The 27866-nt window shown below is 49.0% G+C and overlaps 1 protein-coding gene across 4 annotated transcripts in view; it reads right to left on the reverse strand.

Moving 5' to 3' along the window:
* The window catches only part of LOC116940306 (cingulin-like protein 1), a 126406-nt gene that overhangs the window by 11007 nt on the left and 87533 nt on the right, over positions 1-27866 (reverse strand). For all 4 annotated transcript variants that reach the window (XM_076053594.1, XM_076053550.1, XM_076053503.1 and 1 more), the window contains exons 15-18: positions 16158-16241; positions 15663-15787; positions 14500-14608; positions 2311-2474 (exon numbers count right to left, since the gene is read on the reverse strand). In XM_076053594.1, the coding sequence (XP_075909709.1) occupies positions 2311-2474; positions 14500-14608; positions 15663-15787; positions 16158-16241 (482 nt within the window). The remainder of the gene's footprint in view (positions 1-2310; positions 2475-14499; positions 14609-15662; positions 15788-16157; positions 16242-27866) is intronic.

Genomic DNA, 27866 nt, shown 5'->3' on the forward strand with positions numbered 1-27866 from the left:
TGAAGCCGCCCAGTAATTACCTGGGCATCACACTTAGCGCTCCCGTCGGCGGCGATGCGCCAGCCAGGTGCGGAACACTCCGCTCGCCAGCCCGGTGAGCGAGACGGGGCAAGGCGCGCGCCACTGCGACGCGACGCCAACCCCCGCCACGGCACGCAGTCCGCGTATTATTTGTCGCGTCTCCCAGGCCCTTCAACGTGCACCATCTACCGCTGGCAGATGCTCCCCTGGAATCCTTCCCTTTGTTCACTGAGAAGGTGAAGAGGGAGAACCCCCCCCCCCCCCCCCCACCACATACTTGCATTTCTCGTGAACTTTGGGACACGCCAAAGATTGGAAAAAAAACAACTTAGAAAAACCTTCCTGTAATGTTCTACTGACCTAGTGATCCTGGAAGTACTGAAACTATAACTGGGCTATAAAAACTACGTGGTAATGCACATCGATTCTGACACTGTGACGCGTTGAGACGGCCTATATCATCAGGTATCACTCAATATCGAGGGACAGCCCAGGGGTACTTATTGTTTACACCTTGGCATTGGACAACACGTACAGGAGAACTCCGCTTATCCATGGTGATATGGGGGGACTAATATGGTGGATCCTATTATATGTGGGGTTATCTGCCATTTTACTCTCATGTGGGCTAAAAATGCGTAGATAACCCATGGACAAAACGAAGATGAATTCGCCACAGATGCCTCTTATCCACAAAAACATCACAGGCAATAAGAGACTTTAAAAACACGTGTCTGTCTCTGAAACCCCACGTGAGAAACAAATATTCCCGTATAGCCGTAACAGGCTCTTGGGGCAAGTGCTATTTGGCGAGTAGCACCTATGAAGGTCGGCGCGGCACGCGAGAGGGTGGGTGGCCAGCAGTACGCCCGCATGAGCAAGAGACACTGAGACGCACGCACACACAGGTAGATAAGGAGACTCAATGACAGAGACATACGAAGAGGTGTAGATGTTTCAGTTCACAATTCTCCAAACTCGTGTGCTGTAGGCGTTAGTTGGCTCGTCACATGTCCTGCCTAAGCCCACTTACAGAACAGGGTGTTTTCCCTGTATCTCTGTCTTTGTGTGTATCCATGTCTGTTTCTGTGCGTCTTTTCTCCGTTTGTCTCCATGCCTCTGCTGGTACATATTCCACCAAATCGTACAGCATCTTGACGAGCGGTTGCATTTAAACGGGCTGCAAGTCCGAATTGTATCGTATTGTATCTAAGGTTTTTTATCGGTTCATTAACAAACTATGTATGATGAAGAAAAAAATAGGAGGCATGATATTTGCCGTGTCCTTGAATATGCAAAACATATTAATTTCGCCACCAACTGATACATCTGACAACGTGGCCATTACACAAATCACCGTGGTATTGCAGCAAGGCGACAACAACAACAACAACGTTTCACCATAGGGACGCTCATCGGCTGGAAAGGACGTCCCCTGGTTAACGACCGTGGGCCCTAAACATGGCGATGTCAGCAGCTCACGGAGAGTATCAAAACTTCGCCGAGCCGTGCGGGAATTGCAGGCGCGCACAACAACAACACCACCACCACCACCACCACAGGCGTTGTGGCACAGGCGGACGATCGCAGCGTGAGAAGGAGGAGGAACGCCGCCCGCTGCACCGAGCGTCAGGCTTACACGGGCGCACTGTGGACACCGTCCACCATGTGGAGTGCGGTCACCGATTATGAAACGGATAAAAATGTGCTCGTTATTTTACAAACGAACGCTACCGAGCGCAAACACTTCTTTTCACGCCTTTTTAACAAAACGACTCCAAAACCTGGCCCTCTCACTGCTGACGGGGCTCAGCTTATTTCACCAACACACTTGAAACTGGGTTCGTCTCAGCTGGGAGCCCCAAGATGGATGCAGTGGTTGGTGCGCTGCGCGATGAACCCCCGGGGCATTGCCTGCCACGGCTGACATCAGCCTTCGCGCGATACGAACCGGTGCTGGGCCTCTTCCTTGGCCAACCCACGCAGATCATCGCGGTGGGGTACGGTCAAAACAACTCGCGTAACCGGCACCATGTCGGGGGGCGTTAAGGGAGCCTTCACCCAGCCAACGCTTTAGGGTGTCTATCCACTAAACCAGAGTGGCTAGAGAAAACCCAAGCAACAGTTACTTGCCGGCCCAGTGCTCTTACATGGGTGTGGGGGGGTTCACGGTTTCTTGGAAAACCCGCCGAGCCAACATGACCAAGACACCCATCCCCCCTCCAGTCAATGTCGGCCAGCGTGCGGTGAACGCGAGCAGCGGAGAGGTGTTTTGCCGGGTGTGCGGACCTCATCTCCTTGCGCAGGGTGTTGAGCTCGGCGCGAGTGCCCTCGTTCAGCTCCAGCTGCTCCTCCAGCTCGCGTTGCACCTTGCGCCGCTGCCCGTCCAGGCGATCGATCTCCTCCTCCGCCTCGTTCACCTGTCGCTTCAGAGCCTTGATGCGCAAGGACATCTGGGGGTAGGGGAGGAAGGGGAGGAAGGGGGGGGGGGGGCGGCGGCGAGGGGCACGCACGCAGGGTGCCGCTCCGTTAGTCACGGGCGCTCTACCACGCGCACTCGCGCACGGCCCCGCGCAGCGGCACGGAGACGAACGCTCCCATCGCGGCCTCCCCGTCGCTGCGCGTGCCGTTAGCACGAACGGACGCGCACAATCGTACGGGCAACACACCATCACACAAATATGCACACACACACGCGCACGAAGCAAGTAATCGCCCGACACAAATGTGCAAAATTATGACATTTCTCTTTCACACACAGACACGCCTTAAACTAGAACGTGCATCACAGCAATAAAATACGTTCAATAATAACTTGGGCCCATGCACACCCTCATTCACACGCTGTCAAAAACACAGGCATACAATACTCTTATGTAACAAAACATCAAACACACTGTCAAAGAATGTCAAGCAGTTCAAACAAGCAACTTCGCAGTCTTTGTTTCACATTTACGCAGGGGTCAAACACAACTGAAAATCGATAGCACTCGCACCAACAAGCTCTGTAACGCACACAGCCACACGGCAACACGGCAACAAGCCACACGGCAACCCGGCAACACGGCCACACGGCAACACGGCAACACAGCCACACGGCAACACGGCAACCCGAACCACACGGCAACACGGCAACCCGGTCACACGGCAACAGCCACACAGCAAGCCTCATGAAGCAACAATTCACATGTTCGTCCCTCCACATTTACCAATCCACAAATTAGATTCTCCACTTTTTTTCAATGCTCAGGTAGTGTATCTATGGGGACCTTTTTTTTGGCTGTAACAAAATGATGAAACAAGAATAGGCTTTACCCATTCTGGCTATAACACAGGTATTAAGATTTCGATTTAAAGCTTTCGTGACTGCAAGGATTCACATTCTTTGGTTCTTTCGGTAAAGTCACCACGTAGAATGAGAATAATATTTTATTTTATTATTTTATTCTCATCCTACGTGACTTTACCGAAAGAACCAAAGAAGAGGTGTTAAGATGTTCAAACACCAGATAGACACCTATTGCAAGGAATCAAGAACTGCATTAACCACACTTTACCCGAGGTAAAACACACAAAACACGCTCTGATAATAGATGGCATTGTCTTTGAAACTGATTGGCATACACCAGAGACAGCCTTCTCTACGGCCTTGTCTCATCGGTGATGGACTGGAGAATGGCAAAAAGGCGAACGGTACACAAAAGACGACGCATATACAGGTAAAGTCACATGGAAGGGAAATAATAAAATAATTAGATACAAATACAATTCTCACGACGTTTCGATTGCAACACAAGTAATCATCATCAGATGTGAAAACCAACGCAATACATTTTTTTCTTGCTGTGGTTTTCACACCTGATGATGATTGTGTTGAAATGGAAACGTCGTGAGAATTTCCTTGGTTTATTTTTATTATTTTCCTTCTAGTGACTTTACCGAAAGAACCAAGAATATGAATCCCTGCAGTCACGAAAGCTTTAAATCGAAACATATACAGGTAGTCCTCTACTTACGATGGAGATGCGTTACGACGGCCCCATCGTAAGTAAAAACATATCGTAAATCGAAGATGGCCTAGCCTGGCCTACCCAGGAGTCTTAAAGAATGGTGATAATTGAGCAAAACACTGTATAAACTATATACCGTATGTATTTATTAATTACAATACTGTATTGCACAGTAAAATGTAAAGTAAAAAAAACCAAGGTAAATTCTTAGCCTACCTATATGAACTGCAATTTAATAGAAAGTTTTTTTCAGGAAACAATCCTATCTGCATCACACAAGGCGGGAGACGCGTACATCCTGGCAGCATCCCAACGTGCAGTATCGTACCTCGTACGCTGCTGCGTTTGCCTGCCGCGCGAAATTTTAAATATCTTACAATTTTGTCGTATCGCCATCGTAAGATCGAAATATCGTAAGTCGGGGACCGTCGTAAGTCGGGGAGTCTCTGTACTATCACAGCATGTTGTTGAAATTGCCACGACATTTTTGCATGATACACGGTAACGTATTAATGTAAGTCGAGTTTATGCGTGATGATTGACGCCTCTATCTTTCACAGGTAGAAGGCTCTAGCTTGAACATCTATGCTCAGAGAGTGAGTGCTGAAATGACAAGAAGTATCAATCAATTGGCCGGGGAACGTTTTATACCGGCGAACGTCAAGAAAAACACTCCCGGTGGGAACCATGCAAACGTCAAGTAGACCACTCCTAGTGAGAACCAGTCAAACATCAAGGAGACCACTCCTAGTGAGAACTAGTAAAACATCAAGGAGACCACTCCAAGTGAGAACTAGTCAAACATCAAGTAGACCACTTCAAGTGAGAACCAGGCAAACATCAAGGAGACCACTCCTAGTGAGAACCAGGCAAACGTCAAGAAGACCACTTCAAGTGAGAACCAGGCAAATATCAAGGAGACCAGTCCTAGTGAGAACCAGTCAAACGTCAAGTAGACCACTCCAAGTGAGAACCAGTCAAACATCAAGGAGACCAGTCCTAGTGAGAACCAGTCAAACATCAAGTAGACCAGTCCTAGTGAGAACCAGTCAAACGTCAAGAAGACCACTTCAAGTGAGAATCAGGCAAACGTCAAGTAGACCAGGCCTAGTGAGAACCAGTCAAACGTCAAGTAGACCAGGCCTAGTGAGAACCAGGCAAACGTCAAGTAGACCACTCCAAGTGAGAACCAGGCAAACGTCAAGAAGACCACACCCAGTGAGAACCAGTCAAACGTCAAGAAGACCAGTCCTAGTGAGAACCAGGCACACGTCAAGTAGACCACTCCAAGTGAGAACCAGTCAAACATCAAGTAGACCACTCCAAGTGACAACCAGTCAAACGTCAAGTAGACCACTCAAGTGAGAACCAGTCAAACGTCAAGGAGACCACTCCTAGTGAGAACCAGTCAAACATCAAGTAGACCACTCCAAGTGAGAACCAGTCAAACATCAAGTAGACCACTCCAAGTGAGAACCAGTCAAACATCAAGGAGACCAGTCCTAGTGAGAACCAGACAAACATCAAGTAGACCAGTCCTAGTGAGAACCAGTCAAACATCAAGGAGACCAGTCCTAGTGAGAACCAGTCAAACATCGAGGAGACCGCTCCAAGTGAGAACCAGTCAAACATCAAGTAGACCACTCCAAGTGAGAACCAGGCAAACGTCAAGGAGACCAGTCCTAGTGAGAACCAGTCAAACATCAAGTAGACCAGTCCTAGTGAGAACCAGTCAAACGTCAAGTAGACCACTTCAAGTGAGAACCAGTCAAGCGTCAAGTAGACCAGGCCTAGTGAGAACCAGGCAAACGTCAAGGAGACCACTCCTAGTGAGAACCAGTCAAACATCAAGTAGACCACTCCAAGGGAGAACCAGGCAAACGTCAAGGAGACCACTCCTAGTGAGAACCAGTCAAACATCAAGGAGACCACTCCTAGTGAGAACCAGTCAAACATCAAGTAGACCAGTCCTAGTGAGAACCAGTCAAACATCAAGGAGACCACTCCTAGTGAGAACCAGTCAAACATCAAGTAGACCACTCCTAGTGAGAACCAGTCAAACGTCAAGGAGACCACTCCTAGTGAGAACCAGTCAAACGTCAAGTAGACCACTCCTAGTGAGAACCAGTCAAACATCAAGTAGACCACTCCAAGTGAGAACCAGTCAAACATCAAGGAGACCAGTCCTAGTGAGAACCAGTCAAACATCAAGTAGACCAGTCCTAGTGAGAACCAGTCAAATGTCAAGTAGACCACTCCTAGTGAGAACCAGGCAAACATCAAGCAGACCACTTCAAGTGAGAACCAGGCAAACATCAAGTATACCACTCCTCGTGAGAACCAGGCAAACATCAAGGAGACTACTCCAAGTGAGAATCAGGCAAACATCAAGGAGACCAGTCCTAGTGAGAACCAGTTAAACATCAAGGAGACCACTTCAAGCAAGAACCAGTCAAACGTCAAGTAGACCACTCCAAGTGAGCACCAGTCAAACATCAAGGAGACCAGTCCTAGTGAGAACCAGTCAAACATCAAGGAGACCAGTCCTAGTGAGAACCAGTCAAACGTCAAGTAGACCAGTCCTAGTGAGAACCAGGCAAACGTCAAGGAGACCACTCCAAGTGAGAACCAGGCAAACATCAAGGAGACCACTCCTAGTGAGAACCAGGCAAACATCAAGGAGACCAGTCCTAGTGAGAACCAGACAAACATCAAGTAGACCAGTCCTAGTGAGAACCAGTCAAACATCAAGGAGACCAGTCCTAGTGAGAACCAGTCAAACATCGAGGAGACCGCTCCAAGTGAGAACCAGTCAAACATCAAGTAGACCACTCCAAGTGAGAACCAGGCAAACGTCAAGGAGACCAGTCCTAGTGAGAACCAGTCAAACATCAAGTAGACCAGTCCTAGTGAGAACCAGTCAAACGTCAAGTAGACCACTTCAAGTGAGAACCAGTCAAGCGTCAAGTAGACCAGGCCTAGTGAGAACCAGGCAAACGTCAAGGAGACCACTCCTAGTGAGAACCAGTCAACCATCAAGTAGACCACTCCAAGGGAGAACCAGGCAAACGTCAAGGAGACCACTCCTAGTGAGAACCAGTCAAACATCAAGGAGACCACTCCTAGTGAGAACCAGTCAAACATCAAGTAGACCAGTCCTAGTGAGAACCAGTCAAACATCAAGGAGACCACTCCTAGTGAGAACCAGTCAAACATCAAGTAGACCACTCCTAGTGAGAACCAGTCAAACATCAAGGAGACCACTCCTAGTGAGAACCAGTCAAACGTCAAGTAGACCACTCCTAGTGAGAACCAGTCAAACATCAAGTAGACCACTCCAAGTGAGAACCAGTCAAACATCAAGGAGACCAGTCCTAGTGAGAACCAGTCAAACATCAAGTAGACCAGTCCTAGTGAGAACCAGTCAAATGTCAAGTAGACCACTCCTAGTGAGAACCAGGCAAACATCAAGCAGACCACTTCAAGTGAGAACCAGGCAAACATCAAGTATACCACTCCTAGTGAGAACCAGGCAAACATCAAGGAGACTACTCCAAGTGAGAATCAGGCAAACATCAAGGAGACCAGTCCTAGTGAGAACCAGTTAAACATCAAGGAGACCACTTCAAGCAAGAACCAGTCAAACGTCAAGTAGACCACTCCAAGTGAGCACCAGTCAAACATCAAGGAGACCAGTCCTAGTGAGAACCAGTCAAACATCAAGGAGACCAGTCCTAGTGAGAACCAGTCAAACGTCAAGTAGACCAGTCCTAGTGAGAACCAGGCAAACGTCAAGGAGACCACTCCAAGTGAGAACCAGGCAAACATCAAGGAGACCACTCCTAGTGAGAACCAGGCAAACATCAAGGAGACCAGTCCTAGTGAGAACCAGTCAAACATCAAGGAGACCAGTCCTAGTGAGAACCAGTCAAACATCAAGTATACCACTCCTAGTGAGAACCAGTCAAACATCAAGGAGACCAGTCCTAGTGAGAACCAGTCAAACATCAAGGAGACCAGTCCTAGTGAGAACCAGTCAAACATCAAGGAGACCAGTCCTAGTGAGAACCAGGCAAACGTCAAGAAGACCACTCCAAGTGAGAACCAGTCAAACGTCAAGACCACTCCAAGTGAGAACCAGTCAAACGTCAAGTAGACCACTCCTAGTGAGAACCAGTCAAACATCAAGTAGACCACTCCTAGTGAGAACCAGGCAAACGTCAAGAAGACCAGTCCTAGTGAGAACCAGTCAAACATCAAGAAGACCAGTCCTAGTGAGAACCAGACAAACATCAAGTAGACCAGTCCTAGTGAGAACCAGTCAAACATCAAGGAGACCAGTCCTAGTGAGAACCAGTCAAACATCGAGGAGACCGCTCCAAGTGAGAACCAGTCAAACATCAAGTAGACCACTCCAAGTGAGAACCAGGCAAACGTCAAGGAGACCAGTCCTAGTGAGAACCAGTCAAACATCAAGTAGACCAGTCCTAGTGAGAACCAGTCAAACGTCAAGTAGACCACTTCAAGTGAGAACCAGTCAAGCGTCAAGTAGACCAGGCCTAGTGAGAACCAGGCAAACGTCAAGGAGACCACTCCTAGTGAGAACCAGTCAAACATCAAGTAGACCACTCCAAGGGAGAACCAGGCAAACGTCAAGGAGACCACTCCTAGTGAGAACCAGTCAAACATCAAGGAGACCACTCCTAGTGAGAACCAGTCAAACATCAAGTAGACCAGTCCTAGTGAGAACCAGTCAAACATCAAGGAGACCACTCCTAGTGAGAACCAATCAAACATCAAGTAGACCACTCCTAGTGAGAACCAGTCAAACGTCAAGGAGACCACTCCTAGTGAGAACCAGTCAAACGTCAAGTAGACCACTCCTAGTGAGAACCAGTCAAACATCAAGGAGACCAGTCCTAGTGAGAACCAGTCAAACATCAAGTAGACCACTCCAAGTGAGAACCAGGCAAACGTCAAGGAGACCAGTCCTAGTGAGAACCAGTCAAACATCAAGTAGACCAGTCCTAGTGAGAACCAGTCAAACGTCAAGTAGACCACTTCAAGTGAGAACCAGTCAAGCGTCAAGCAGACCAGGCCTAGTGAGAACCAGGCAAACGTCAAGGAGACCACTCCTAGTGAGAACCAGTCAAACATCAAGTAGACCACTCCAAGGGAGAACCAGGCAAACGTCAAGGAGACCACTCCTAGTGAGAACCAGTCAAACATCAAGGAGACCACTCCTAGTGAGAACCAGTCAAACATCAAGTAGACCAGTCCTAGTGAGAACCAGTCAAACATCAAGGAGACCACTCCTAGTGAGAACCAGTCAAACATCAAGTAGACCACTCCTAGTGAGAACCAGTCAAACGTCAAGGAGACCACTCCTAGTGAGAACCAGTCAAACATCAAGTAGACCACTCCTAGTGAGAACCAGTCAAACATCAAGGAGACCAGTCCTAGTGAGAACCAGACAAACATCAAGTAGACCAGTCCAAGTGAGAACCAGTCAAACATCAAGGAGACCACTCCAAGTGAGAACCAGTCAAACATCAAGAAGACCACTTCAAGTGAGAACCAGTCAAAGTCAAGTAGACCACTCCAAGTGAGAACCAGGCAAACGTCAAGTAGACCACTTCAAGTGAGAACCAGTCAAACGTCAAGTAAACCACTCCAAGTGAAAACCAGTCAAACGTCAAGTAGACCACTCCAAGTGAGAACCAGTCAAACATCAAGGAGACCAGTCCTAGTGAGAACCAGTCAAACATCAAGGAGACCACTTCAAGTGAGAACCAGTCAAACATCAAGGAGACCACTCCTAGTGAGAACCAGGCAAACATCAAGGAGACCACTCCAAGTGAGAACCAGGCAAACATCAAGGAGACCACTCCTAGTGAGAACCAGTCAAACATCAAGGAGACCACTCCTAGTGAGAACCAGCCAAACATCAAGGAGACCACTTCAAGTGAGAACCAGTCAAACATCAAGGAGACCACTCCAAGTGAGAACCAGTCAAACATCAAGGAGACCAGTCCTAGTGAGAACCAGTCAAACATCAAGGAGACCAGTCCTAGTGAGAACCAGTCAAACATCGAGGAGACCGCTCCAAGTGAGAACCTGTCAAACATCAAGTAGACCACTCCAAGTGAGAACCAGGCAAACGTCAAGGAGACCAGTCCTAGTGAGAACCAGTCAAACATCAAGTAGACCAGTCCTAGTGAGAACCAGTCAAACGTCAAGTAGACCACTTCAAGTGAGAACCAGTCAAGCGTCAAGCAGACCAGGCCTAGTGAGAACCAGGCAAACGTCAAGGAGACCACTCCTAGTGAGAACCAGTCAAACATCAAGTAGACCACTCCAAGGGAGAACCAGGCAAACGTCAAGGAGACCACTCCTAGTGAGAACCAGTCAAACATCAAGGAGACCACTCCTAGTGAGAACCAGTCAAACATCAAGTAGACCAGTCCTAGTGAGAACCAGTCAAACATCAAGGAGACCACTCCTAGTGAGAACCGGTCAAACATCAAGTAGACCACTCCTAGTGAGAACCAGTCAAACGTCAAGGAGACCACTCCTAGTGAGAACCAGTCAAACGTCAAGTAGACCACTCCTAGTGAGAACCAGTCAAACATCAAGGAGACCAGTCCTAGTGAGAACCAGACAAACATCAAGTAGACCAGTCCAAGTAAGAACCAGTCAAACATCAAGGAGACCACTCCAAGTGAGAACCAGTCAAACATCAAGAAGACCACTTCAAGTGAGAACCAGTCAAAGTCAAGTAGACCACTCCAAGTGAGAACCAGGCAAACGTCAAGTAGACCACTTCAAGTGAGAACCAGTCAAACGTCAAGTAAACCACTCCAAGTGAAAACCAGTCAAACGTCAAGTAGACCACTCCAAGTGAGAACCAGTCAAACATCAAGGAGACCAGTCCTAGTGAGAACCAGTCAAACATCAAGGAGACCACTTCAAGTGAGAACCAGTCAAACATCAAGGAGACCACTCCTAGTGAGAACCAGGCAAACATCAAGGAGACCACTCCAAGTGAGAACCAGGCAAACATCAAGGAGACCACTCCTAGTGAGAACCAGTCAAACATCAAGGAGACCACTCCTAGTGAGAACCAGCCAAACATCAAGGAGACCACTTCAAGTGAGAACCAGTCAAACATCAAGGAGACCACTCCAAGTGAGAACCAGTCAAACATCAAGGAGACCAGTCCTAGTGAGAACCAGTCAAACATCAAGGAGACCAGTCCTAGTGAGAACCAGTCAAACATCAAGTAGACCAGTTCTAGTGAGAACCAGGCAAACATCAAGGAGACCGCTCCAAGTGAGAACCAGTCAAACGTCAAGGAGACCACTCCAAGTGAGAACCAGTCAAACGTCAAGTAGACCACTCCTAGTGAGAACCAGGCAAACGTCAAGTAGACCACTCCTAGTGAGAACCAGGCAAACGTCAAGTAGACCACTCCTGGTCAAAAGCAGAGAAGCATCAAGGCAATATCTAGTGCTGTACATGTAATTGTAGTGTTAGTTTGCTCTAGTATATTCAAATAATGAAGTTTGTCTTTGTTTTCAAGTCAACAGATTTCCTGTTCAAATGTGCATTGAGCCAATGCTCATCTCCTGTTTACAGCCGGTAGCCAGGAGTGGAAATTCCACATTCCTGTGACAGGGGCGAGTACATTTCAAAGAGCAACTACCGTTGAATTCCCCACAAAGCATACTAATTTTGTCAACCCCAGAAAGATGGTGGGCTGAGTCAATTCCCCTCTCTGATTGAGAGCCACTCGCTTTGCCACTGAGACACCAGGCCAATGTGCACAAGACACGTGACAACAACACCTCCTGGTGGAGAAAAGACACGTGACAACACCACCTCCTGGTGGAGGCAAGATGCATGACAACGACACCACCTCCTGGAGGAGACAAGACAGGTTAGCCCATCTCCTAGTAGAGGCAAGATACGTGGCAACACCAACTCCTAGAGGTGACAAGACAGCTGACAACACCAACTCCTAGAGGTGACAAGACAGCTGACAACACCAACTCCTAGAGGTGACAAGACGCGTGACAACAACACCTCCTGATGGAGGCAAGACACGTGACAACAACACCTCCTGGTGGAGGCAAGACACGTGACAACACCACCTCCTGGTGGAGACAAATTTCCACTGTGCAAATACCTTCCTGTGATAAGCACATAGCACAGCCAAGTGGACGTACCTCCAACACAAATTATTCCACTGCGTCCGAATTATAAGAAAGTTATCTCGACGCCATGAACAGGACAGAAGACTGACTGACGCTACTGAGCGCGTACACCTACACAGCCGGCACATAGGGTTCGGCTCAATGAATCCATTGTTTTACTGCTAACATCTTGGGTGCAGAATCTTGGTGCCTTGTAAGGTTTCTATGAACCTGCTGAGTTGCCCTCGACCGTCACCCGCCCCTGATCTATCCACCGGGGGATGAAGGCCTCCTAACAACGGCACCACGCCGCGGATTTGTGATGCAGCAATCCGTGTTGCTTGGACTGCACAGGAGCAAAATCTCACCCATCCATCTCCAACACACAATACACAGAACATTATCAAATTAAAGTAAGCACTTATTACACGTACGATTTGATATATATGGCAGGCTTAAGATTGTATTTTAAATTGATTAGGCGATTGTTAAATGTCGAATTATACACCTCAATCCAAGCTTACGGAGCACATACTTGTCACGCATCACCGCTACTGCTTACACAGCTGAAAACGTGGTGCTGGGTTTAGCCCGACAGCTTGCACGGGCAATCACAGCATCACAATACAGTAAATCAAACTCAGGTTCACAGCACGGACCAGCAGAGCAGAACAGCGTGCACAGCACACACTGCAGCACAACACAGCATCAATGCACACACTGCATCACAACACAGCATCAATGCACACACTGCATCACAACACAGCATCAATGCACACACTGCATCACAACACCGCATCAATGCACACACTGCATCACAACACCGCATCAATGCACAGCAATCGCAGCACAACACAGCAATCACAGAAAACACAGCATCACAACACAGCAGAGCATCACAGCATAGGATGAAGATAGCACACACTGCATCACAGCACCGTGCACACTCCACAGCATTACCAGTGGAACCCAGGGGAACCCCCATTACTCTGCTCTATTATCCTCACTTCATGCAGTGACTATCGATTTAGCCGTCATTGTCGGAACACAGCTGATGATGATGATGATAATAATAATGAAGCCTCCAAGCCGCGTGTGAGCCCACTGAGACGAGGTGGCACTGAGGAAAGCACATTGCTGTGACATGAGAAGCGAGTCCAGATAACAGAGGGAAAACACTGCATGAAACAGAACGCAATGCAGAAAGACGATTAAATTGTGTTCAGACAGAAAGGAAATATAAACCGAAACAACATAACACATATATAATGTATTTCATAAATAAAATACTGTGGTAACCATGCAAGCTGAACACCATATCGATGCGAGTTACTATCGTTAATCAATCTCTAAAAAAACACTGAAAATTATCTATAACTTAATTGGTGCCGTGAATTTTGATTTAAAGCTTTCGTGACTGCAGTGATTCATATTCTTGGTTCTTTCAGTAAAGTCACCACGTAGAAGGGAAACAATAAAATAATAATATAAAACAATAAAATTCTCACGACGTTTCGACTGCAACACAAGCAATCATCATTGTTTCCCTTCTACGTGACTTTACCGAAAGAACCAAGAATATGGTGCCATGAAGTTTAATCATCGGAGACAATACGGTGTGGGGGACTTCGTTGGTGAGAGAGAACCGCGGGGCCATTTAAAGATCGCAGAGCTTTCAGATACCCACGACGGACACTCAAAAGTCCACAAAAAAACTCCTCCTCACGAAATGTTGACCCAACTCTTTTCACCAACAGAGGAGTGGACATTTCTCGAGGCCATTGCAGGATCGCCACCACCTCGTCTCCCTCTCCTTCACAGGAACCCCCCACTCCACCCCTTGCTCCCTGCCCCCCCCCCCCACCACGGTCTGTGCAACATCCCCCACCCACCACTTCCTGGCCTCCGAGGGATTGCGTGGCTGCGAAAGCCGATAAGCGAATTAAAATAATCGATTTTACGCTCGCGTAACCCCTCAAAATCCGTCAGGCCAGAGCCTGTCACAGTCTGGGGGGGCAATCCGTGGTCCGTGTGACATCAGCACGGGCCTCAACCTTCGCAGGTGTGATGTCAGAAATGTTCTATTATATCCCTCTTGTACGCGGATACTGACAAGTCACCAGACAATGGAAATCATCACAAATCCACTTACCCCCCCTTTCATAAATGACTGAGAGAAATTGAGTTACGCAATCTTTTACTCTTACCCAATGATGCTCCAGACACGCACGCGCACAGACACACACCCAACACACTCAGCCGCGGTCCCTTGCCTCTTCCTTCTGGTTGTCCGCCTGCTGGTGCTCCTCCTCCACCTGCATGAGCAGCTCCTTCAGCCTCTTCTCCAGCTTGCGCGAGTTCGCCTGCGCGTTGGCGCGCTCGCTGAAGCGCGGCCGGGGCAAGGCGCACGTGTTAGGTAAAACGCCGCTGGCGATGGCTAAACTAACACGCTCTACACGACCAATGGGAACAGCACCCTGTCAGCTATGATAACACGCCGGAACACGCGTGTGTGTGTGTGTGTGTAAATAGGAATGTCGTCATGGTAATAGCAGCAATGTCATGGTAATAGCAGCACTAAATATACAAGCACACAGCCCACTTGACCTGAGCAGCTGTGTGTATACCGTTTAACACGAAGGCTTTCGCGACCAATATTATCCATAATACAGGTTTTTTGGATTAGATCGCGTAAATATATAATTGTGTCGTTAAACTCACCACCACCCGACACAGCCAATTAGTAAGGTTTGTCGCGTACACAGAACGTGCCAATTCGTTACTAGTACAGCACACCCGTGTGTTGGAGAGTAAATCCACAACATTTACAAACTGACTTGTGTTAAGCCCGAAACGTCGTGATTTAATTTAGTTGTTTTTTTCATTTATTTTTTATTTTATTTTATATTTTTTTACCTACGTGACTTTACCTTGCAGTCACGAAAACTTTAAATGTAGAATTTACAATCCGAGTAGGATGTTTCGCCACAAATTACCACTAGCACCATCAGGCGACAGCCAGAATCTGGCTGTGTCGGGCAGGTTCAACGACGCATTTATATTTACACGATATAACCCCAACAAAACAACCCCTGTATTATGTGTGTATACAATGTTCATTCTAACTTAGGTTCCCAAGCTCGTATTCCCGATTTCACTACCTGATAGAGATGAAAGCAGTTTGAGTGAAACGTCCTATGTCGATCTTAAGTTCAGTCATGGAAAGTCTTAGGGGCCACTGGTGAGCAGATGCATCGGCCAGAATGTGATCAATAAATTGGCACGTGTAAATAATAACTTTGGCATAAAACCGACACTTGGCCGAACCACAGAACGGAATAGAGATCAACGTTTAACCCTACTCCCGTCTGCATCACAAGCCTCTCCGTGCAGCGATAGGTACTTTTTGTGCGGTGTGCAACGCCGTGCTGCTCACCTCTCCTCCCTCTCCAGGGCCTCCTCCAGCTCACGCACGCGCGCCTCCATCTGGGACGCAAGGCCTTCGCGACCCCAGCGCTGGGAGCCCTCCAGGTCCGACACACGGCCACGCATCTCCTTGAGCTACACGTTGCGCAGGCGTTCGTTCGTTCGTTCGGGCACGGGCGGGAACCACGGGCGGGTACGCACGTACAGGCGGACACAAGCAGAGAGAGTCAGGCGGGAAGAAGCGCGTGCTCGCACGCTTGCCCGCACACAGAGGGCGCGGAGCCAACGTGGAGGGGGCTAAGCCGGCGTTATCTGAATGCACGAGCGTGGAGGGGAGTCATGGAAATCACGGGTAGAAATCGAGGAACAAACGCAAATGATTACGGATGCAAGAGCTGGCGCAGAGGTCATGATAGAGGAGAGCAGGACGTATGGGTGGGAGCTTGGCAGTGGGGGTCAGGTGCCTGAGGGGAGGTGGCCATGTCCGAGGGGGGCCGGGAATCACCTGCCGCTCCAGGGAAATCTTGTCGCACTCCAGATCCTGCCGCACCGCCTTCTCCTGCATGAGCTCCCCACGCAGCTGCTCTATCTGCAGGCACAGCAACCAGCACACACAGCTCCGGTAGTGCCCCCCCAGGCTACCCATGCATGCAATTACACACAGCCAGGCAACAGTCCGCCGAGATTCAGAATATTGTTCCCTGTTAAGAGCCCATTAAAATCGATCATACAAATGTTGTTTTTTCTCGGCGGGTGGCTCCTAACATGTTAAATGAAGCAAAACGTATATTTTCATCCTGTTGCCAGTCCACTTCTGGATGAATACCTCCCCATGCTGTGTCAGTCATGGGTTTTATTAACCATACGTCAGTCTTTATTGTTGGTTCTTTCGGTAAAGTCGCGTAGGTATAAAATAAAATAATTCACGACGTTCCGGGCGCAACACAAGCGTCCGTCATCAGGTGGGAAAGCGTGGTCCTGCTGCTGAGGCAGACTGTTTTAAAAGGTTTGAAATGGGTGTAGCTCAAGGGTCATAAGGAAGTGGCCGGGGTTAGTGATGTTAATGTGAGAAATTAGCATAATGTTAATGTGAGAAATTAGCGTGTAACTGTAAGATAGGAGAGCGGCCTCCTCGACGAGGGCACGGAAGTGGCTATGTTAATGTGAGCGATTAGCATGTTGTTAATGTGAGAAATAAGCATGTAACTGTAGAAAAGAAGAAGAGCGGCCTCCTCGACAAGGGAGTGCCACCGCTCCTCACTATGGTGTTATTTAATCAGGTGATTGCCCATTGGGATTTATTGGCCAGGTATAATTTCAACCAGGCATGAGCGCCACATTGAAATTCTTTCACTCGCAGTTATTTAATCAGGCGAGGGCCGTGTCCATTATCTCCTGCCAGGGAGACTTTTGTAACTGCTGTTACGCATGGACCGCTATTCTTTTTCCACCATTTAGTGGCAAGTAATTTCAAATATGACATTTGGGATAAGACACTGGCACTTGATAGCATAACCTCACAAAACCCATGGCGTCAGGTCTTGCCTTCTCGGCACACAACTGCGCGCTGTTAAGAAACACCGAGCAACCTTGGGAATGGCTGTTGTCAACTCAAACTCTGGCCCGGGTACCATTATCATGATCATGATCATCATGGTCATCATGATCAGCAGCAGCCATGCTCATTCTCATTGCAAGATGATGTCCTTGCAGATGAGGCCAAACGGAGTCTATATCCGCGCTGTGAATGTATGACCCCCCCCCCCACCTCTGCGTACGTTGTGCCCCCTCACGTCATGAATGCCCTGCTCCTTGCCACTGCCGATGCTTCGTGACACACTCGGTATTCGTTCCATGACATCACGGTCTGCTCAAGCGGCCTCGTTTTTCATTAATGTAGCTTCTCCCACGCAGAACTACCGCCGTAGTCGATCGGCATGCTGAGCTCGTTATCTCATTAGGCTCCGTACCCACAAGGGCTGCTTTCCAGCTAGTTCGGATGGTTTGTGAAGAAACAGCCGTGCAGTGTTGTCAATGTGATGGTGCTGTTCACACGGTAGCGACCAGCCTCCCTGCTCACACGAGCGTTGGGCACGGACCGAGTCCACACTGGTGGGCATTCCACATTCCTATGGCAGGAGTCAGTCCATCCACAGGACAACCACTCTTAACGCCTCACAGGGTGGCCGTTATTTTCTTCAAGCTGGAGATGTTATGGGCTTTGTTTTAATTTCAAATATCTTCAGGACCGATACGGGTGTTTAACGACTGCGGATGGCCATGAACTGCCTCAGGCAAATGAAGCTGGAATTATTGGAGACCGAGACTCGGAGCCAAGCTGTGGTAATCGTTTCACATGCAATTTCTAGAGCAGTGGAGGGACGTCCACAGTGGCGGCCTTGTTTCTTAATAGGACAGCAAGCACAATGTCAAACCCATTCATTTCTCACGTGTATCTTCGGGCATTCCAGGAGGTCATCTTCTCATGCATTACTCAAATCATGAGCTTTAGCATCTTGGGACTGTGAAATAATTGCGGCCAAACAATTAAGAGCCGCAAGCCATGCCTGTACTGCGATTGATTGCCAATTAATGATGGGAAGGGCTGTTCAACGGGTTATTGTGCTCAGACACCGCACATTTGCCCAATTACAGCACTGCCCCAGCTGCTATGTGTGGTTTGCTCCATATCCAATTTATCGTGAACATAAACAGACTGCACCGGGACAAGTTAAACAGAAAAAATGCATTCCGACTCATACAAATTAAGAATGTGTTTATCTGAAATCAATATTGTTTTCATTTGGACACATTACGTGTAGCCTTAACAGACTTTTGGGCCAAGTGCCCTTAAGCGAGCACCTGCGAAGGCCCGCACGGCACACGAGAGGTTGGGTGGCCAGCACCACGCCCGGCCACCTTTGTCTCCTGAGTGGTGATGTTTACACACCGGCACCAGGTACTCATTTCAGTCGACCGAGGGGAGGCCCCAGGACCGGTTAATATAATCGTCAGTTGGTGGCAGTGCGTTAACCACTTCATCACCGCTCCCGTACACAAACACATCCCCAGACAGCTGTGCACTGTACTTACCCATATGAATATATATTTAATGATGTGGAGATGGATTATACGTGAAAAAAGACATTGTCTGCTTATAAATGTTTCTATTTATATTCTCCACAACGACGCTCGTGAATATTCTGAGTTACGTACGACGGAGGGGAAATGCCCGAGCAGATACGCAGGGCACGGGATAATGTTGGGCTATTTTTAGCATTGTGAACGATCGATGGAGGGGAATAATGCCTGTGGACATTTTTTGGGGGGAATATGCAGAACGTTTCCGGAAGGTTCAGCAGCACTCGCAGTGAACGGCATTCAGCCAAGCCAGCCAGCCGACCGCTTTGCACGGCCGCAGGGCGTCGCGCGATCCCCCTCGGCGGCGTTTCTACGAGCCACGCGGACCCTCACGACCCCGTGCAGCCATTCGCGCGAGCAATGCATTGCGTCCCCGTCGTCACTGCCAAAAATCTCGTTTTGAAATCCACCCGCAAAATAGTATCATTATAAAACCTGTTAAAACACTGGTCCCCACCCCCACCCCACCCCGGCCCTACAGGCTCCCCTCGCACAAAACGCGTCAATTCTCAATGGGTCCCCTATGAGTGGTTAGTGCGAAATTATGCCAACATTCAGACTAAAAGCCTCTCTGCTCAATAAGAAGCGTAATGGTTGCACTGCATCACGTGGCATGTGTAAGAACCAAACCCCGTATTCGTGTTCGTATCCCCGCCCGACACGGAGCAATCACCTTGACAGGCCCTTGAGAGAGAGAGAGAGCAGACCCCTCCTCGCTTGAGCACTGCTGAGAATTTCCCCACATTCGTTGTAATGTCGAACCACTGAGATGGCCGAGTACAGCTGCAGACTCCGAATCGTAAGATCTCGGGCTCATATCCAAGTCGCGGTCATCGTGTAACATTAATGTCATTGCATGACACAGTAAAACCCTTCGATTGCGAGCATAATTCGTTCCGGAAACGTGTTTGTAATCCAAAGCACTCGTATATCAGCTGTGGTCACGTGACGCTCGGCAGTACAAAGCGTATACGTGCACTACTCGTATTGCAAGACCTCGCTCGTTTATCAAATTAATATTTAGTTAAAATTTTTGCTCGTCTTGCAAAACACTCGCAGACCAAGTTACTCGCAATCCAAGTCCAAGGTTTTACTGCACGTATGAAATTATCCGATACCTCCCAGAGGCAATGTTCTTTGGCTGACGGTGTTGCTCGAGCCTGCTGTTGCGCGTATGATCCATCGTGCCCGAGTAAATCTCTGCGGGTGAGCGCGCTCCCCGAGATTTGCTTGGCAAATGGAAAGCTCCAAATCAATAAAAAATGCACGATAGTCATCCCTCCGAGAATTGACGCGATGTACACACTACTTCGTCAGCACCTCTCTCGGCTTGAAACCAACCACGTAGGCGCTAATGATGGATCGGTCCTAGATGCATCATTTGCAGAGGTTACCCACTGGCTCAACAAGGACTTACGATGTCAATGAGCACCGCCCAATTACTCGACGGTGAGAGCGGGCGGCGGAGGGGGGGTGGAGATTCCGTTTGATCAGAGCGAGTTCGGCTGCAGCGCACCAGAGCCACCAACTGGCCCGTCTCCTCGCCGTGACGTCCGCTGAAACTCACGGCTCTCTTATCGGCACAGTGCTGCAGGGCGACCGCGAGCCATCCCCATGAGTTAAATGATGACGTCACCCTGCTGCTGCTCTATTTAAGACCGGGAGCAAGTGGAGGGCTTTACCATTCTGGCGAATTGCCCGATGATGCTGGATGTAATTACCAGCGAAACGTCGTATTCAAACTGTAAATGTTGTGGATTCACTCTTCAACACACCGGTGGGCTAAAGTAGTGAACTAATTGTCTTTTGTCAACGTGACACTTTATTTTGCTGATTGGCCGTGTCGGGTGGTGGAGGGTTACGACACATTTATAAATAACGCGATCTAACCCAAAAACCTTTATTATGAATAATATTGGTTATATAAAGCATACGTGTTAAACATCCCCATTTTGATGGGATGCAAAGTGGGGCTGCTCATCTCACGAGCTGTAAATACCTGCCATAGCACAGCGTCCTCCTGTTGTACGTGCTGAGCATTTCAAGTGTGCGATTGCAGCTTATATTCAAATTGCTGTGCTGCATATACTGCGCCCGTGTCTTCAGCATAGACAGCGGTCTTCCATGCGGAACGGTCAAATTATATTTCAATGACAAAAACAACTTTTTTCCACACCACAGGCCTATGGGGCGAATTGATAAACTTAGTTAAAATTCACACACACACACATACATTATTGTCCTGGGCAAATATCAAGGCGGGTCATTGCTTCAACTGATGAAGCAGTGGTGCAGTGGTTCGCCACACTGTGCTGTGGAACCTTGCCACGGCTAACATCAGTGGCAAGTGATCTCTAAAGCGGCTTCCCTGGGTCTCCCCACCTCACAAGCCAAACCTGACCAGCGCGGTGAAGTATGGACAGACAACACACCCATGACCGGACACGGCCGGAGGGGAGGGCGTTCATCCAGCAGCGGAACCGACACCGAGCTGTAGCTCGCATGTGTTCATTTGTAGCTACATAGAGTACACCCACGGATGTTGCGCAATACACAAGAGGGAAGCAAAGGATTGCAAGAAAGAACAGTCCCGCCGTTTGTGGCGATGTGTGCAACCGCGGTCAACGGTGGTGTTGAGAACTATGCAGCGCAGGGGGGGGGGGCACGGGGACGGTACGCAGGGGCCCCCCCCTCCCCCCCCGTCTGCCCCTGGCACTCGCGAGCAAGCCGAAACAAACACATGGCTTCACTTCAAACGCAGCCGCTCAAGTAGCGGTATATAAATAAGTAATATTTAAAAAAAAACTTTTTTTTAAAACACGCTTTCATGAAATGTACGAGCAACGGCAGAACTCCACGGACTCCAGGAAGTGGCCCCGAAGCTTGCCATAAAGTAAGGGGGACCCCCCCCTGGTCAATTACAGCCAACGTCAGTTTACCGTGGACAATTAGACCCAAGCCGAAACATAACGTATTAAAAAGAATGTTTAAAAATATATTTATTTATTTTTTATGATAGAATATATTATTGTCATCGGTTATGACATAAGTACACCAAGCTTGCAGTCGATACCGCATTGGGAGGTGGATTAAAATTGAGTTACAAGATTTGAGAATAAAACAACAACAGAGTGAGTTAAAAGAAAGCGAGTAAAAAAAAACATCAGCAGCTCATTTATAGTGGAATTACAAAGACCCGCTGTTGAACTTCTTTACATACCATAGGGATGTAGTGCAGTTCACAAGCACCTACTGAGGATGGTTAATCACAAGGGCAGGTTTACACACCTTACGCTCAGCCAGTGAAGGATAAGGTGGCCCTAGGGACGCCCAGTACGGTCAGAATTACCCACGAGCTAAATGCGTGCGTGGCCAGGATCGAACTCATGTCAATTGTAGTGCAGCGTCCAAAGCACTATGGACTACGAGGCAGAGTGGAGAGCTCACACACACACACACATGCGGATAGCAGAGGCCTTTAGTGCTCTCACCCCGTGCATGCTTGGACCGCATCTGCACTCGCATTGCAGGCGGGGTTCGCCGTGAATCGGGAACTCGGTGAGGCTTCCACCGGCGAATATTTAATTTGCGTACATCAGCTTGAATAAAATCTAGCACAATCTAGACTTGAAGTTTTCGTGACTGCAGGGATCCACTCTCCTTGGGTTATTTCGGTAAGGTCACGTAGGGTAGAAAAATTTAAATAAATTAAATCGCGACGTTTCGGGCGCAACACAAGTGGTCCGTCATCAGGTGGGGACAACCGCAGCAGGAAACAATTGCTGAAGTGGGCAAAAGGGCTGCCGTGACAAGAGGTTATATAGGTAAGAGAGGGGGGAGGAGCAAGGGAGGAGAGATAGAGAGGGGGGTAGGGGTAGGGGGAAGTGGAGCGCTGCTAGAGGGATTAGAAGATGTGCAAGGCAGCGCTCCACTCACCCTACCCCCTCTCTCTATCTCTCCTCCCTTGCTCCTCCCCCCCTCTCTTACCTATATAGTCTCTTGTTACAGCAGCCCTTTTGCCCACTTCAGCAATTGTTTCTTGCTGTGGTTGTCCCACCTGATGACGGACCGCTTGTGTTGCGCCCGAAACGTCGTGATTTAATTTATTTTCTACCCACGTGACTTTACCGAAAGAACCCAAAGAGTGTGGATCTAGCACCTTCAATTTATCTTGAAGTACTTAAGATACGGAACCACATCCCAAATCTGTGCTTTAAAAAAAATATAAAGTGCGCAACTTGTTTACCCGAGTCAATATCGCCACCTTCTGCATACATTGAGGAAATTCAGTTTGAAGTTTGGAAAATTGCGTTCATTCACTCCACAACGCATAACTATCATAGGGTGGTGGTAATTAGTTAGGACATCGAGCCATGGAGCGGTAGCGAGGCAACGAACAGTGGGGGTTCTCCCCGACTGCAAACACCGCGTGCCATAGCATAAATCAGGTGAGCACGAAGTAGCCAGCCTAGTCCATCACCACGACAACAGCAGCACGCACACAACACACGAGTCGCCAGCCAGTCCGTCACCACGGCAACAGCAGTACACACACAACACACGAGTCGCCAGCCAGTCCATCACCACGGCAACAGCAGCACGCACACAGCACGAGGGGTAACCAGCCTAGTCCATCACCACGGCAACAGCAGCACGCACACAGCACGAGGAGTCGCCAGCCAGTCCATCACCACGGCAACAGCAGTACGCACACAGCACGAGGAGTCGCCAGCCAGTCCATCACCACGGCAACAGCAGTACACACACAGCACACGAGTCGCCAGCCAGTCCATCACCACGGCAACAGCAGTACACACACAGCACGAGGAGTTGCCAGCCAATCCATCACCACGGCAACAGCAGCACGCACACAGCACGAGGAGTTGCCAGCCAGTCCATCACCACGGCAACAGCAGTACGCACACAGCACAGGAGTCGCCAGCCAGTCCATCACCACGGCAACAGCAGCACGCACACAGCACGAGGGGTAACCAGCCAGTCCATCACCACGGCAACAGCAGCATGCACACAGCACGAGGGGTAGCCAGCCTAGTCCATCACCACGGCAACAGCAGTACGCACACAGCACGAGTCACCGCCAGCCTAGTCCATCACCACGGCAACAGCAGCACGCACACAGCACGAATAGCCAGCCTAGTCCATCACCACGACAACAGCAGTACACATACAGCACAGGAGTCGCCAGCCAGTCCATCACCACGGCAACAGCAGCACGCACACAGCACGAGGGGTAGCCAGCCTAGTCCATCACCACGGCAACCCCCAGCAGTGCCGTTATAGATTTTACACTCTACAAACATCCCATCCCACCTCGATGAGCTGCAGCCACACTCCCAGCACAGACACTCTTGAGACTGTACATGGGAGCAAAACCGAGCACCTGCACAAACCCCATGTACACGATTGAGAAAGCACTCAAAGCCCTTCACAGATAGATTAAATAATCTACTTGCTGCACTGCCATCTCCTGGCTGCCTCGCAGGGCAGCGGGGTTTGGGAGTTCCGCACATTTGCGAGATTCACCGACTCTCACCTCCAAAGTGCTGGATACAGGTGCGTGCCAACGCTCCCAGCTAGAGAGATATTTTAGGCAGAATGGCCACTCTGCCAACATGGTGATATTTCCAATTTCTTCACTGTGTGAATGAGAAATCCTGTTCTTTTTTTGTTACCTTCGTGGTCCGCACACTCGGTCCATCTGGCTGGGCGCTGCTCTACCAGCGTCCGACTCCGTTTCGAAAGGACGCGAGTCAAAACTCTGGTCAGGGGTCAACTGGGCATATGACCTCCCTGACGCTGGTAGAAAGGAGTCTCACATAGCGGTTCGGTAGTTGTCCAGTGGAGAAAATTGTGGATGTGGCAGTACGACAAGTGGAATTTTGAATTAATGTGTAGAACTGAGCGCCGGTGTGCCAGCAGGAATGGGCCCTGTCAATTACTCGAGTGAGTATGGATACTCAACCCACTCACTCTCATACATTACATAGACAGCACACACGTAACAGTGCAAGAGCGATACGTTCACGTAGAGGAGGCTCAGACACTAATTTACAATCTTTAAGTTCATAATGAACAAGCACCCGTGGTCGTGGTCAAGAGGTTAACGGCTAGAGAGAAAGAGTTCCAAGTGGTGACACACTCGGCGAGGTCTACTCCAGTTGAGCCGTTACCCTCGTGTAAACATTCTGCCGGAACACATTAGCCAGGAAGCTTAATAATAATAATGATAACTTCAACTGGTACCACACGGCACGGAATTCGAGGCGACGAGGAACCGCAGACAAGCTGGAAGGCCGCCACGCGGTGAGCCGGTGCCAACAACTAAGAAAACTCCGCAGTCCTCGATACATTAAGGTGCTGATATTGGCCAATTAATTCGGGTTTACATGTGGGAGGAAATCCGATAAAAGCCGCACGTGCGAGGTGGAGATCCCATGTTTGCTGTACTGCCCTCTCTTGGCAGAGAAAGGGCAAGGCACCTCAACGCCCACGGGAAACGAGTTCTGCAATTTTGTACGATGGACAAACCCCCACCACCACGGTGCTGGATTATAGGCACGTGAAACAGATGCATATCTTAGTTTCTGTTGAAAATGTAACTGCCTAGGCATAGAACATTCTTGGTTCACCCATAGTCGGCAAAAAAAAATCCGACGAGGAGGCTGGTGGGTCAAATAAGGGCGCGTCTCAGCCCCGCGTGGAAGGTATTATAAGCTCGCTGTCCGATAAGCAGATCTGCAGCCAGAGGCACACATTATCGTGCATCTGACCCGCGTCGCAGCTTTACCACCCTTGTTTAAATATCAGATCTTCACTGTACGCAGTGCGTGCGACGGCCAGTTGACAGGCACCCTCGTTGAGATGTACAAGATCACATCTGGGTTGACTCAGGCCCCTCATATTCCTAGAGGCGATAGAAACATTGCGACTTTGTGGGACGTTTGCAGTGGCAGCTTTGCAGAATAAAACCTTCACAGCAGGGAGCCGGCAGCCTTTCCATCGCACGCCAACGTAAATGTGCTCCACAATCTCCCACACCTCAATACAGGGACTCCACTATCGACGCAGGTCATCAGCCAGTGGAAGGGAGGTCAAACCAAACATAATTTGCTGTTGTAACCTGCTGACCAGCACATACCGGAGACCTGGGGGAATGGGCTTTATAGTTCATCGGATTCCTCCAGTCCAAATAAAGATTCCGAGTCTGTTCTTTAATGGAGATAGAAGAGGGAGAGTCCAATTTACGGATGATCATGGGAAAGCCTTTCCAGAGGGGCTGAAGGGGTGACCTCGCATCGTGAGGACAAAAGGGAGATGACTGGAAAATAAGGCAAATGACTGGGAAATAAGGCAGATGACTGGGAAATAAGGCAGATGACTGGGAAATAAGGCAGATGACTGGGAAATGAGGCATCATTTGAGACGAATTAATTATAGAAGGATCCTGTGCAGGGACTAAGTCCGCAGGGACTTAGGGGCCCAGGAACTTGCTCCTTCCTGCTTCACACAACACCTTCCTTTTTGCCTTGAGAGGTATTGCGTGATAGGTGGCCTGTATGTATGTGTTGGACTTCTTTCGCACCCTACGTAGCAAACTGTGCTAATCAGAGGTGCGGGAGAAGGACAACCAACTAAATACACGAGAAAAACGTCCGAAATAAATGAGTATTCATCTAAATTTAAAAGTGCATAGCTCTAGTGGCTTGCTGTTGGAAGAGCGTTCCAGACGGCCGCAGAAGCTCATCTAAAAGCACGCGATGCAGTCACGGTCTTTGTTCGGGTAATTCTCAGGAGATCGAGGTTTAAAGCTGTTGAATGGGCAATACAGAGAAGTTTGTGTGGCTGCATCCCAGCCAGCGAGAAGCCACAATGTTGTCACGAACATGCGCTCACTTCCAGTGGAGTTTACGAACAGATTCGCATACACGCAACACACATTCAAAATGCACTCATCTACACTGCAACCACCGCCCTTTATCTGTGCGGCGGTGGCTACGTAAGTGGCCTGTACACGCCAGCACCGTGGAAGGAAGGGTTGGCGGACCACACAAGTGTTGTGAAGCTCCCTTCCCGTGGGCGCCGAGGAGCCATACAACATCCTGGATCGCCAGGAGATGGCGGTACAGCAACAATGTGGACTACATCTGTCCTTTCTGGATGGGATAGAGCAGCGGTCGGCAACCTGCGGGGCTCCAGGGGCAGCATGCGGCTTCTTTATGGACAGCTTCGTGACGTTATTTACACGTATGTGTGCATTCACGTGCATTGCGGCTCTTGAAGTAGAGTTTTTTGTTAACTGAATAAAAAAAAGGTCCTTGTTATTTTGGTTGCCGACCCCGAGGCTAGAGTGTTGCCACCTCGCCCGCGTGGGTTTTCTCTGGGTGCACCGGTGTCCTCCCACATGTAAATGCTCATTAAGTGGTGAATAACCCCTTGATATATAGAGAACCGCAGAGCTTGGGCAGGGGGGGGAATTTGGCACAGGCTCACTGCGCGAGCTGTCTTCCCGCTCATCTGCGGTTCCTTCTCTCACCTCCGAGTCATTCTCTCTCTTCGAGAGCGAGTGAATATTTATGCGGCGCATTACAAGTGGAAATTATTATTCTTACACGATTATACGAATACATTTATTGTATTGCTACCTACAAATGAGTTGCGCTGAATATAGTGTTATATTATTATTTTTTCCACATGACACAGGCAAATTAAGCGGGGAAAGTAGATAATTCTAAGAGTAACATCACTCCGTTTTGCTTTCCAAATTCGCAAGGAATCCAGCCTCCTCGTCTCATGGACAGTTGACGCCGAGTTGGTTTCTGTTCCTAGGCCTCAGAGGGTTGCCAACTCTCGTTCTCGAGCCTGCGCTACGTCAGAGACCTTGAAACCAAGCCTCTTTCTGTATTGTTTTTTCAACATTACCTCGCTATCAGTTATTCACCGTTATACACGGCCACTTTAAAAGTAAACCGCAAGGTAAAGCCGACAACATCTCCGTGTCACAGATCCTGGGTGAGCTATCACAAGAAGAATTGTCAGCTTTGGTTATGCCAGC

The sequence above is a fragment of the Petromyzon marinus genome, chromosome 1 (genome assembly GCF_048934315.1).
Source record: "Petromyzon marinus isolate PM22_M1 ecotype Great Lakes invasive population chromosome 1, UKy_Petmar_22M1.pri1.0, whole genome shotgun sequence".
NCBI classification, from domain to species: Eukaryota; Metazoa; Chordata; class Hyperoartia; order Petromyzontiformes; family Petromyzontidae; genus Petromyzon; species Petromyzon marinus.